Raw genomic sequence first — 13,735 nt, forward strand, 5'->3', positions numbered from 1 at the left:
GGGTGGGGTTTGGGGAGGGGAGGGACCTCAGCAGAGTATACTGCCGTATGCCCCCCCCTCAAACAACCATTTTCTCCTGGGGAACTGATGGCTTTCGTTGGAGGTCAGTCATAATTCCAGGAGATATCCAGGCTGCTGAACTGGAAAGGCTGAAGCCCTTTTGTAGCTATAACTTCAAAACTGAGCTCACAAGAAGATTTGTATCGTCTATTCCAGTATATAAATATAAACATCCAATATATACTCTCCTATTCAGTAAGCTCTACAAAAGAGACACAATGCAAGACCAGAATCCAATAAAGTGGACTTAAACCGAACTCAGTCCATTTCAACAAGCATCCTGTTGGGCTTTTTTCCAATAAATCAAGATCTCTGTTCCAGAAAGAGGATTTATACTAATACAAGGGTATTGTTCCAAGATGCTCAGCCAACTGTATACTTCTCATTGGTTGTTGACTTCACATACAGAAAGAACGCCTCAGTTCTATTTAACACAGAGAGAAGCATCAGGTGTACATAATTCACAGTTGATTGAGCGTCTTAGAACAATACCTTTGCATTAGTATAAAGGCACATAAAGGTACAAACACTGGGTCGTGGGATGTGTAATCTGAATGCTGGTTTATGGTTATGCCTTAATAGTGCATTGGCTCAGATTGGGCTGGTAAAAGCATCAGCCGAATGTGTCACTGGTCTGCCTATGCCGGAAAACTGGAACCAGGTCGTTGGAACTAAAGTGGACGTAAAGTGAACTGTATGGACTTGTATAAATCCTCTTTCTGAAACAGAGATCTTGATTTATAGGAAAAACCCTACAGGGTGTTGTTGAAATGAACTGAGTTCTCATATTGGATTCTTGCATTGTATGTCTCTTTTGTAGAGCTTATTGAATAGGAGAGTAGGTTATTATACTGTATATTATAGTGTTTATATATATATATTTATTTATATATTATATTTATGTATTGGAGCCAGTTTGGTGTAGTGGTTGAACGTGCGGACTCTTACCTGAGAGAACCAGGTTTGATTCCCCACTCCTCCACTTGCAGCTGCTGGAATGGCCTTGGGTCAACCATAGCTCTGGGAGAGGTTGTCCTTGAAAGGGCAGCTGCTGTGAGAGCCCTCTCAGCCCCACCCACCTCAGAGGGTGTCTGTTGTGGGGGAGGAAGATAAAGGGGATTGTGAGCCGTTCTGAGACTCTGTCCTTGAAAGGGCAGCTGCTGTGAGAGCCCTCTCAGCCCCACCCACCTCACAGGGGGGGTCTGTTGTGGGGGAGGAAGATAAAGGGGATTGTGAGCCGCTGTGAGATTCGGAGTGGAGGGCGGGATATAAATCCAATATCATCATCATCACCACCACCACACTATACAGATCTTTTTGTGAGATCATTTTGAGGCTATATCTACACAGGGGCTATGGCTTTTCCAGTTCTATCTCTTCCATGTTTCCTGCACCTAGGCTGTGTATGATGCATGAGCTGAGGCGTTGGCTTCTTAGCTACTTTTAAGCTCCATCTATCCATTCATCCATCCTCCAAAGCTGCCCTTGAAGAAGTTGCCTTTGAGTCTCAAGCAGGAAGCAAAAGGGGGGGCGGAGGAGGGTGTAATTCCAGCCACACTGTAAAAGCAGCTCCTCTTGAAGGCTGGCACGTCGTCACCTCTTGAATTTTGGCCTTCAGCATCTATTGGGACTACGCGGTGGTCATCCCCTTCAGCCAGGTCGTCTGCCTCCACTGCCATCAGCAACGTAAGTCTGCTCCGTTTGATTTGGGTGGGCAGCTCTGGACTTGTGGGGGGGGGGCTGGAGCCTGGAGAAGGTGGGCTTTGAGGAGGGGAAGAACCTCAACAAGGATGTGATGGCACGGAGTCCACCCTCCCAAGATGCCATTTCCTCTAGGAGAGCTGGTCTCTGCAGTCTGGAAATAAACTATAATTCCAAGAAATCTCCAGGCCCCACCTGGAGGATGGCAGCCCTGCATGCATGTGCCTTTCCTTTGGAGAAGGGCTTTTGTTCAGGTTCAGAGTCTCACCTTGCTTTGTGGCCCTGGGCACGGAAGGGTTGTGGGACGTGGGGCTGCTGGGACCTCGGCTGTGGGCAGGGCAGGGAAGACAGCTTGAGGGAGCCTGCAGGACGGGGAGCTCCTCCCTACCCACACCCCTTGAAGGCTGGCATGTCAGGCTGCAGAGCGAACACGGGGTTTTCCAGATGGTGACTGGTTGAAGGACAGACTCCGCAAGGCTGTCAGAGCCAGTGGGTGGCACCATTAGGAGTGGGGAGGCGGTTGAGGGGGGTCACAGAAATGATGTCCTATCAGACTGGCCTTGGCCCTCAAGAAGGGGATGAGGGGATGGGCTGTGCTGTTGGGCTACAGCAGTGTCTTCTCTACAGAGGAGGAGCAGCAGCAGCAGCAAGTGCTGGTGAGAGAGGACTGCTGTGGGCCAAGAGGCTGGTTTTAGGCTTTGCTTATGGAACTTGCTCTTTCAGTTAGCAAGGCAGCTGGGCTTATCTTTCCTATCTGATTGGTTAGTTCCCAGATTAAGCTCTTCAATCAGTTGTGTCCTGACTGATGGACAAGCATTCTGTCAACTCTCTCCTGGAAGGGGAAGGCAGAGAAAAGGGCCTAACTTGACGCACTCAGCTTGTAAGTGAAACATGTATACAATCCCATGTCCAGTGAGGCCCTACAATCAAGGAAACCTGAGTTCAAAGTGCTGCTCACATGACCATCTAGTTGCAAGCTGTCATTCCACCCTGCCGCAGAGGACTGTGTTAGGATAAGCAGGGAGTCAACACACAGCTTTTTAGAGGCTGTGACAGTTTCTTCATCGAGCACAGAAGGCTCACTGGAGACTTTTTTTAACACGAAAGTCAGAGCCCTGCAGAGTCTGTCTTTGCTCCCAGGGGCCTTCAGCCAGTCAACATCTGGAAAATAAAATTCTATGTTGTCATTCTTTTTATTAAAGAAAGAACAAATATCAAGGAACCTTTCCTGTCATTTCCTTCCCTTGCAGCAGAAAGAGGTGGGACCTTGGTGCTGGTGAGCCAGGATGGCATCCAGAGACCCCCCCTCCATTTCCCACCCGGAGGACACCTCCTTGCCTTCCTTTCCTGCCTTGAGAACGGCCTTCTGCCCCGCGGACAGCTGGAGCCTCCCCTGTGGTCCCAGCAGGGAAAGGTATCGTTTCCCCCCTTGGAAGGAACAAGGAGCACCTGGGAGCTCTGGCAGGGACGTTCTGCTCCTCGCTGCATTTCTTAGAAGCAGGCTGGTGTTGAATCCACGTCCAAAGCTGAGTCCAGGTCCAGCGTGTTTTTCCAGCTTAGCATTCTTTTTCCATTTTGGTGCACTGGTTAAGTGCAGACTCTAATCTGGGAGGACCAGTTTTAATCCCCCCCCTTTCTCCTCCATATGCAGCTGCTGGGTGACGTGGGGCCAGTCCCAGTTCTCTCAAGAGCAGTTTCTCAGAGCTCTCTCAGCCCCATCTACCTCACAGGGTGTCTGTTGTGGGGAGAGGGAGGGAGGGAGATTGGAAGCCGCTCTGAGTGAAGGGCTGGGAATCTCCTCCTCCTCCTAACACCACTGTGGCCAGATGCCTCTGGGAATCCCACAAGCCAGGGCATGGAGTCTGGTCCCACTGGTGGACCTCCTGATGGCACCTGGTTTTTGGCCACTGTGGGACTCAGAGTGTTGGACTGGATGCCCATTGGCCTGATCCAACATGGCTTCTCTTGTGTTCTTATGTGACACAGAGTGTTGGACTGGATGGGCCATTGGAATGATCCAACATGGCTTCTCTTATGTTCTTATGTGACACAAAGTGTTGGACTGAATGGGCCATTGGCCTGATCCAACATGGCTTCTCTTATGTTCTTCTGTGACACAGAGTGTTGGACTGGATGGGCCATTGGCCTGATCCAACATGGCTTCTCTTGTGTTCTTATGTGACACAGAGTGTTGGACTGGATGCCCATTGGCCTGATCCAACATGGCTTCTCTTGTGTTCTTATGTGACACAGAGTGTTGGACTGGAGGGGCCATTGGCCTGATCCAACATGGCTTCTCTTGTGTTCTTATGTGACACAGAGTGTTGGACTGGAGGGGCCATTGGCCTGATCCAACATGGCTTCTCTTGTGTTCTTATGTGACACAGAGTGTTGGACTGGAGGGGCCATTGGCCTGAGCCAACATGGCTTCTCTTGTGTTCTTATGTGACACAGAGTGTTGGACTGGAGGGGCCATTGGCCTGATCCAACATGGCTTCTCTTGTGTTCTTATGTGACACAGAGTGTTGGAGTGGAGGGGCCATTGGCCTGAGCCAACATGGCTTTTCTTGTGTTCTTATGTGAAACAGAGTGTTGGACTGGAGGGGCCATTGGCCTGAGCCAACATGGCTTCTCTTGTGTTCTTATGTTCATGAAGGGAGCAGCCTTTGAATACTCAGCCACTGTTATTTGAAGGTTGACTCACCTTCATCCGTAACTTTGAGTAACCCCCTTTTAAAGCCACCTAAGCAAGTGGCCCTCCCTATGTCCTGTGGCAGTGAGTTCCACAGCTGGCTTATGCACTGTGTGAAGCAGCGCTTTCTTTTGTCTGGTGGTAAAATTCATTGGAGGACCCTGAACTCTAGTATTATACAAGAGGGTTTCATTCCCTTGATGAATTCCTTGTTTTTTCTCCCCATATCCCACAGGGCAAAGTTTTTCCAAAGCTTCGGAAACGAAACAGCCACAACCGGTCCATTGATCTGGAAGAAATGCCTGTGGTGGAGACAGCTACTGATTATGTCTTCAGAATTATTTACCCTGGGCACAGACATGAAAATAGTAAGAGACTTCTAGGGTTGGTCTTCTGTCGGCAAGAGAGGAATTGTAGAAACATAGAGTTGGAAGGGACTTCCAGGATCATCTAATCCAGGGGTGGCCAAGGGTATGCTGGCTGGGGCTGATGGGAGTTGTAGGCAAAAACATCTGGAGAACTACCCTTGGCCACCTCTGATCTAATCCAACCCCATGCACAATGCAGGAAATTCACAAATACCTCCCCCACCACCACCCGTAATGATCCCTTCTCCATGCCCAGGAGATGGCAAAAAACCAAAAAACTTCCAGGATCCCAGGCCAAACTGGCCTAATTGCTGCCTGACCCCGAAGTGGCAAAGAGCATTTCCCTGGGTGTGTAAGAAGGGGTAAGTTCCCTGGGAGTATTCTGTGCTCTTTTGCTGGAAGGAGAGGTGTTGTTTCTCTCTGTCCTGCATTAGACCTTTTGTCTGTCTAGCTTTATGTGAACTGTCTGTTCCAGTATCCCAATGTTATCCACAGGTGTAGCTCACCAAAGTCTTTCCCAGCCCCTCTCCCCAAGATCCTTTTAATGGGGTCACCAGGGGCTTAATCTGGAACCTCCTGCATACAGAGCAACAGCGCTACCACTGATGTTTATTTAGCCTCTCCAAAGTACAAAAAAGCAACAACCACCATGTTCCCTCTAAGCTCCACAGAGTTGTGAGCAAAAATTCTACCTTATGAGCAAAAAATGCTAGCAGCATTAAAGTTGTGAGCAAGTCTACATGTGACTATCACCAGGGCTTTTTTGTAGCCACACCCTTCTTATGTAGCCAGTACTCCAAGAGCTTACAGGGCTGTTATTACAGGGCCTACTGTCAGCTCTTGGAAGATTGGCTGCATCAGTGGAGTGTGGCCTAATATGCAAAGGGAGTCCTTGCTACAAAAAAGTTCTATCACATGAATCAATTTCTAAATTATTTCCATAACCTTGTAAAAATCTTAGAATGAATTATTGAAAATTATATTTTAAGAATAATTTGAACATGAGAGAAAACAGAATCAAGTCAAATTTTGTTACAGAAAGTATTCGATCTCTGTGGAGTCTCTGGAGAACAGGTCTGCTCACTCCAGTCCACTCTATTGGTAGACCTGGCCTCCAGAGGAAGATCTACCCACTCTTTTCCACTATATATTGAAAAGTATAATAGGGGGCGTGCAAAAAAAAAAAATCAGTTATTTTCCTGCTTCATTGTAGCCATAGGCCATAAGAGAATCGATCCAGGGTTATCTAGTGCTCTGGAGGGCTATTTTTTTGAGGTAGAGGCACCAGTTTTGCAGCATAGCTACTCCTCAAGACTGCCCCCCCCCAAGTTTAAAAAAGACTGGACCAGGGGTGGGGTCCAGGGGTGGGGTCCATCGTTTCCAGTGAAGGGAAACCCTTGTGAGCTGAAAGCTAAAATTCCTGAGTAGCCAAAGTTTTATGCACCAGTGCCCCCTAGCAGAGCTTAGATGGAGTGTGGCCTACTCTGATGGGCAGTGGCTCCCTGTGTTTGTCCCAGCACCTCCTGCCTGTTATCCTTTAGCGGGGGATGCTGAGGATCTTCATGCCACTCTACAGCCATGGATAGGCTTCTCTTGTGGTGTCCAGCATGTTAGTGCTGGAAAGGAGTCTCTCTTGCATACTTGAGTCAGCTCACAGGTGAGATGTGCATCCCTGAAGAAGAAGGTCACTGGTTTGCTCTCCTGGCATTTCTGCTCACCATCTGCTTCAGGGCCCAGGTTTCACTGTGATACAGATGAGCTCATCAGCTGAATCAGGGCATAATTCTACCCACACAACAAATGTGGCCTTGAACTCTGGAGCATCGACATGGTTTCTGCTTCTACTTGTGTGTTGTGTCTGTATTAGTGCACACAAGACCACTTGGCTAATCTCAGTGTACAGGGAAAAAAAATAGGCTGCAGAGGCCCCTCAGCTCAGTTTATGTCATGCATCTGAATGAAGCAGGAGCTGTGGTTTGCATGAAGAAGATCCTGTGTTCAGTTATTGGCATCTCCAGCTCAAAGGGCTTCAAAGAACAGGTTTTCTCTCCCTCTGCTCCACTTGTCTTCACCTTTCCAAGTTTACATTATGCATCTGAATATATAGGGGCCGTGGTTCAGTGATAGAGTAGGTGTGTTACATGCAGAAGGCCCCTCAACACCAAGGATCGCTAGTTAAAGGCTCTTAACCAGAGAGACTGGAGAAGGACCTGAAGAGGCAATGCAGTTAGTAAGTACACCGCTGCATTTTGCACCAGCTGGAGTTGCCAGATTAGCCCCAAGGACAAGCCTGCATAGAGTGAGTTACAATAATCCAAGCTGAAAGTGACCATTGCATAGCTAAGCCCTGAGGGGAGAGATAGGTGCTAGCTGCCTGATCTGCCAAAGATGGTAAAAGGCGGATCTAGCAACCACAGTGACCTGGGCCTCCATAGAAAGGGAGGCATTCAAGGTCACTCCCAAGCTCTTCACCTTCTGGGCTGGCAAAAGTGGCACACTATGCAGGGCTGGGAGCTGGATATCTGACTCTACTCCACCTTAGCAGGACCTCCATCTTAGTCGGATTAAGCTTCAGCCAGCTCTGTTACAACCACCCAGCCACAGCTCCCAAATCCTCAGCCAGATGATCCGGGGCGGAGTCTGGACAGCTGTCCATCAACAGATAGAGCTGGGTGTCATCTAAATATCAGTGACAGCCCAGCCCAAAACCCTGGGCTAACTGGGCAAGAGGGTGCATGAAAATGTTAAACATCATTGGTGAGAGAATTGCTCCTTGTGGGACACCACTTACAAGTGGGTGTCGTGAGAAGACTGAGCACCACCCTTTGACCCCGACCACAGAGAAAGGAGGAGAACCACTGTAAGGCAATTCCCTGAACTCCAACATCGGCAAGGCGATGGGTCATAAGATTGTAATCAACAGTGTCAAACACTGCTGAAAGATCGAGAAGCAACAGTAGTGCTGACTCACCTTGATCCAGATGCCACCCCCCCCCCCCCCCCAGTTTTCTGGGGCCGATGTAGGACCAAGAACCCAGGTGGGATAAGTTTTTTCTGTGTGACAGTTTTGCCCTCCCGCACCCAGGTCTTGGTCACACATACCAGGCCTACAGTTTGCTTCATGAGATAATCTCACAGGACAGTGAGATTATCTCATCTTTTTATTGATGTTTGGTTTTGAGGCAGTGGGAGCTACAGCGTTAGGTGATTTTCTTGCCATGACAGGGTCCAGTTTGGCTATTCAGTTGAACAGTTGATCCTTCCCAGCTATATCAGACTGAGCAAACTCTCTCATTTTTTTATTACCTTGCTGTGCCTTCAAGGCTGTGCAAAAATCCCCAGTATTTTTCGGGCTTGAGTATATTGAACCCAAAAAATATTGGTATTTTCTGATAGTCCTGAATTCCAGTATTGGTATAGCATTGGAATTCAGGGATTTTTGGAAAATCAATTTTTTTTCTATGGGGACTGATCTGGGGATATCTGGGCTCGGGGGGGGGGGGGATGTTTATTGAGGTAGAGACACCAAATTTGCAGCAAGTTTGAAAAAGATTGGGTCAGGGGCTCTAATTCTAAGATCCCCCAAAGAAGGTGCTCCCATCTTCCATTGCTTTCAGTGGAGGGGGGGGGAAGGCATTTAAAGAGACCATGGCACATGTCTTCTGAGTTCACTAGCCAAGTCATGCTACAGCACTGGGGCTTGGAGGAGACTCCTTTAAATGCTTACTTAAACCACAGTCTCTTTAAATGCTTACTTAAACGCCAAGCATGGCGGCGGCAGCAGGACTCAGCAAGTGAATGGTGCTTTCTGAGTTCACTTGTCGATTTGCACCATTGCCACCCACCACCGTGAGGCTGGGAGGAGAGGGCTCCTTTAAATGCTTACTTAAACCACGGTTTCCTTAAATGCTTACTCCTCCGAGCTTGGCATCAGCAGCAGGACTCAGCAAGTGAATGGTGCCTTCTTAGTTAATTTTTTTGTATTTAGTAACATATGGTAGCAATATCTTATTCCTGCATTATTAATAACTTCTTTTTATCTATGCCATATATTACTTTCTAACCACCCCTCCCCCTGTTACTTGACCCCCGCCGGTGTTATTTACTTATAATACTAATATTAAAAGGTACCCTTAACTAATAAAAACAAAAATTTACATTCTTCTTCCTTCTAAGACTTAATCATTATCAAAAATTGTCCAATGTCCTTTTATTTTCCACTCTTTTTCTACGTATCTTCTGAACTTTTTCCACTCCATCTTAAAAACTTCTAAGTCATAATCTCTTAAAATTCTTGTTAATTTGTCCATTTCACTCCATGTCATAACTTTTACAATCCAATCCCATTTCTCTGGTATTTTTTCTTGCTTCCACAACTGCGCATATAATGTCCTAGCAGCTGAAAGCAAGTACCAGATTATAGTTCTATCTTCTTTTGGAAATTTTTCCATTTGTAATCCCAACAGAAAAGTCTCTGCAACTTTCTTAAATTCATATCCCTAGATCCTAGAAATTTCTTGTTGAATCATCTGCCAATACTTTTTTGCTCTTTCACAAGTCCACCACATAGGGTAGAAAGAACCTTCATGTTTTTTGCATTTCCAACATCTGTCTGGCATCTTATTGTTCATCTTTGCCAACTTTTTAAGAGTCATATACCATCTATACATCATTTTAAAACAGTTCTCTTTAATACTATGACACGTAGAAAGCTTCATAGAGTTCTTCCACAAATATTCCCAAGTTTCCATCTGTATTTCTTTATTTACATTAATTGCCCACTTAATCATTTGAGATTTCACTACTTCATCTTCCGTAGACCATTTTAAAAGTAATTTATATAGTTTTGAAATTAATTTTTTGTTGTCTCCAAGCAGAACTTTTTCCATTTCTGTTTGCTCTTTTCTTATTCCTTCCATTTTAGTATCATTATCCATCAAGCTCTTTATTTGTTGCATTTGGAACCAATCATATTTATTATTCAACTCTTCAGCAGTTTTCAATTCTATTTTGCCACTTTGTATTTGTAATAGTTGATTATATGACAACCACTTTTCTTCACCCATCTCAGCTGTTATTTTTATTACTTCTGCTGGCACTATCCATAACGGTTTTCTCTCATCTCCATATTTCTTATATTTCATCCATGTATTTAGCAAATTATTTCTTACATAATGGTGAGAGAAAAAACCATCCATCTTTTTCCCCATAATACATATAAGCATGCCAGCCAAATTTATTTCCATGACCTTCCAACGCTAAGAGTTTTTTGTTTAACAGCATCATCCATTCTTTTATCCACACTAAACAAACTGCTTCATGATATAATTTTAAATCTGGAAATTGGAATCCACTTCTCTCTTTTGCATCCGTTAAAATTTTCATTTTAATCCTTGGTTTCTTCACAGCCCACACAAACGCTGAAATTTTTCTTTGCCATCTATTAAATTGTCAGGCTCTGTTCATTTATGATATTAAGTAATGCTGTTACTAACCATATTCGATGCTGCATAGAAATGCTAACTAACATAGAAGCTGGGAACAACCAGGAGGGCGGGGGGGAAGAGTAGAGGCCACTTCCCATGAATATCAAAGGTTGCCAAGATCCCTTTGAAGCCTACAGTATGTGCCAAATTCTCACCTCCGCTCCGGAGGCCCAAGGACATTGCCGCTGGGAATTATAACCACCAACAGACAAGATAAGGGGGGGAGGCGTTGGGAAAAATCTCACATGCAAAGGAACCTTTTGTTTTGGGAATCAGGGGTTAGAAACCATTGCTTTGAAGTAGAAAGATAAATGCCAATAGTTTGAGCTGATCTCCATCAGTTCCAATAGTCGCCATGCTGGAGTAACACTGAAGTATGCAATAAAGACAACTTTGTTCAAAAATATCAAAGTCTGCTTGCTTGTGAGCTTCAATGAACGCACACCTGACAGTTTACTGTCTTTCACAATCGGGATAGTTTAAAACAAATACAATATTCTTGGTAGAATATTCATTTTAATTGCAACTATTCTACCCAGCAATGACAAATTAAGTTTATTCCATTTTAACATATCTGCATCCATTTTACGCCATAGCTTCTCATTATTTTTGAACAAATCAATATTCTTCATTGTTATCTCCACACCCAAATATCTTACCGTAGCGGTAACTTCACAACCCATTAGCCTCTGCAATTCCTTTTGTTTATTTTCTTGCATATTTTTACATAGAAGTTTTGATTTTTCTTTATTAATACACAGTTCCACCAATTCCCCATATTCTTGTATTTTAGCTAACAACAAAGGTGTGACTTGTATGGGATTTTCATTTATAAACATTATATCATCTGCAAATGCTCTATATTTGTAAGTAAATCCTTTTACTTTTAATCCTTCTATTTCTTTATCTTCTTGGATTTGCATCAGTAAGATTTCAAGAGTTATTATAAACAACAGTGGGGAAAGCGGACAGCCTTGTCTTGCACCTTTGCTAATTATCATGTCTTCTGTAAGATCTGCATTTATACATAGCCTTGCACGTTGTTCAGTATATATTGCTTTTATCATCCTTATAAAGTTTTCCCCCAACTCCATTTTCTCCATTACTGCAAACATAAAGTCCCAATTTAAATTATCAAATGCTTTCTCTGCATCCGCAAAGAATAATGCTACTTCCTTTTCTGGATGCCTTTCATAATATTCTACAATATTTACAACAGTTCTAATATTGAAGCAGCCAGCCTACTCTAGAACTATAATATCATAGAAAAACATCGGCGGCCATTGCTAGGAGGCTAAAATTTAAATAAATTTTTTAAAGTGTTCGGGACATAAAAAATTGGTGGAGCCGACAGAGGTGATGATTATAAGGTAAATACTATTGGACATTACTGCTAATAACCATTTTAGAAGCCTCTAGAGGAAAAAGGAAAATTTTTTTAAAGTGAGGCAGAAAGTCACGACCGCCATTTTGGAAAAAATAAAAACTTTAAAAATTAATATCTGAGCCCAGGAGGCCCTGAGGACAGCGAAATTAGGCTTATTGAAAAGAGCAAACCTCACTCTTTTAAATCTGATAGTTGAAATTTAATTTGGTGAGGTCAAAATTTTTGATGTTTTTACATGTCAGACCACAAGCAAACCTGTGCAAGGACTGCTTCATTGGAGAAAATGCAGGACCAATTAGATGCAATGGAAGCCAGGATAATGAAAGGGATGAAGGGGATGATAACAGCTTTCAAAAAAGAAATTAGAAAAGATATTGAGCTAAAAAAAGATGTAGAGGACCTCAGAAATGAGACTGTGGTGACATCAAAAAAAGTGAATGGTGCCTTCTGAGTTCACTTTGCCAAGTCGCACTGCCCCCACCGTGGCGGGACTTGGAGGAGAGGGCTTTTCAGCATAGCTGAATGTGCCTGAATAAAAGCTGGGCTTTTCTGGGGTCAGCTCTGATCTGCATTTGGCTTAATGCCTAAAAAATACCTGTTAGGTATTTTTCTGGGTATTTTTTAGATTCGGACAAACCAAATGTACACCCCTACTTGCCTTTATCCCCCCCCCCCCCTTTGTCTTTTCTAATTGTCTAAAACCCACGGTACCTATATTATTAAGATGTTTTTTGCAACTTGGGAACTTGGTGAAAAGTGAAATGAATGAGAGAGGGAATCCTGGAATGGGACGGAGATGGGAATGACTGATTTCCAAAACATTACAAGAGGTTTTTAAGGAATATAAAGTATAAGGTTTTCTTAGCATTGGGGTTAGAATTGTGTGTGGCCTTCACAGAAAGGCAGTCCATTTGCCCCTCAATCACTGCCTGCTATGCAGCCATCCTTGCTTCTGAGGAACAAACCTTAGCAGTGAATATGCTTGTAGTTAGGAAGGGATGTTCCTTAAAATCTATGCTGTCCCCTTGTGGAGGGGAGGATTCCATTCTTTTGTCCATCTCAACATGTCCTTTTAAGACTGTGTAGATCCAACACCCGGTTTTGTTTTCTTATGCTCCTCTTTCACTATTTTCTTTGAGCAGTAACTATTAACTACCACCACTTAGCTGCCAGCCGTTCTGCCTCTGTCGACGATGACGAGGAGGAAGAAGACAAGCTGCACACAATGCTATCCATGATCTGCTCTCGGAACCTCACAGATCCTAAAAGGATGAAAGGTTTTTATCCGTCTCCCCCTCCACCCCACCCCGCCCTTCATTTCTCTTGCACAGGTGTACAGCAGGGTTGGCATTACAGGAAGGTTTGTCTCCTTGTGCAGGCTTCAGAGTTGGTCTTCAGGCCTTCGGTTTTTGCATTCTCCAGATGATCCATTCACATGATTAATCAGTGCAAAAAGAATCAGAGCAGGCACCGGAATCCCCACCCTCATGTGATCATCTTGTGAGCAGGACACCTGCAGGTGGAGGGAATGTACAGGTGTTCTAAAGGCTCCTAATCACAAGGAAGCAGCAGAGACACCTCCCCTTCCTCCACCCATAAGTACCGTACTTACGAACTGGCCGTCACAAGGAGGAAAGTGAGCACTGAGTGTGCACTGATGGAGTGTGCAAACAGATCATGTGGTGTCCATTTGCATGGCTTGTGTGGAAACCAAGGAGAGGTGGGGGGCAACTATTCTCCCTGCCCTTTCAGACGTGTCAAGAGTGATCTGTGCTTATGTCCTGTAGAATCCCTAGTGGTAGGTGTCCCATCTTTCTTTCTGTTTTCACCGCATAATAAAAATAGGTTAGCCTGAATCTTTGTTAGCTGCATCCATGAGATGCAAGCCAGTCCTGGATCCTTTTAAAAAGAATCATTGGAGGGCAGTTTGAAATATATTTATGCCTGTGAGATTAATTCACATGTGCTTGAAAAGAGTTTGAGGATAATCTGTTATTGAAGGTCTGATTTCAAACGGGATCTGAAATGATACAGGGAGGAA

General features: G+C 44.6%; 1 protein-coding gene across 5 annotated transcripts in view; it reads left to right on the forward strand.

Moving 5' to 3' along the window:
• The window catches only part of SGSM2 (small G protein signaling modulator 2), a 174,155-nt gene that overhangs the window by 101,476 nt on the left and 58,944 nt on the right, over nt 1-13,735 (forward strand). For 2 of the 5 annotated variants that reach the window (XM_060259242.1, XM_060259244.1), the window contains exons 9-12: nt 1,679-1,746; nt 3,012-3,175; nt 4,689-4,821; nt 12,837-12,971. In XM_060259242.1, coding sequence (XP_060115225.1) covers nt 1,679-1,746; nt 3,012-3,175; nt 4,689-4,821; nt 12,837-12,971 — 500 coding nt within the window. The remainder of the gene's footprint in view (nt 1-1,678; nt 1,747-3,011; nt 3,176-4,688; nt 4,822-12,836; nt 12,972-13,735) is intronic. The other 3 variants (XM_060259243.1, XM_060259245.1, XM_060259246.1) reach the window with 2 other exon arrangements.

The sequence above is a fragment of the Heteronotia binoei genome, chromosome 18 (genome assembly GCF_032191835.1).
Source record: "Heteronotia binoei isolate CCM8104 ecotype False Entrance Well chromosome 18, APGP_CSIRO_Hbin_v1, whole genome shotgun sequence".
Classification (NCBI taxonomy): Eukaryota; Metazoa; Chordata; class Lepidosauria; order Squamata; family Gekkonidae; genus Heteronotia; species Heteronotia binoei.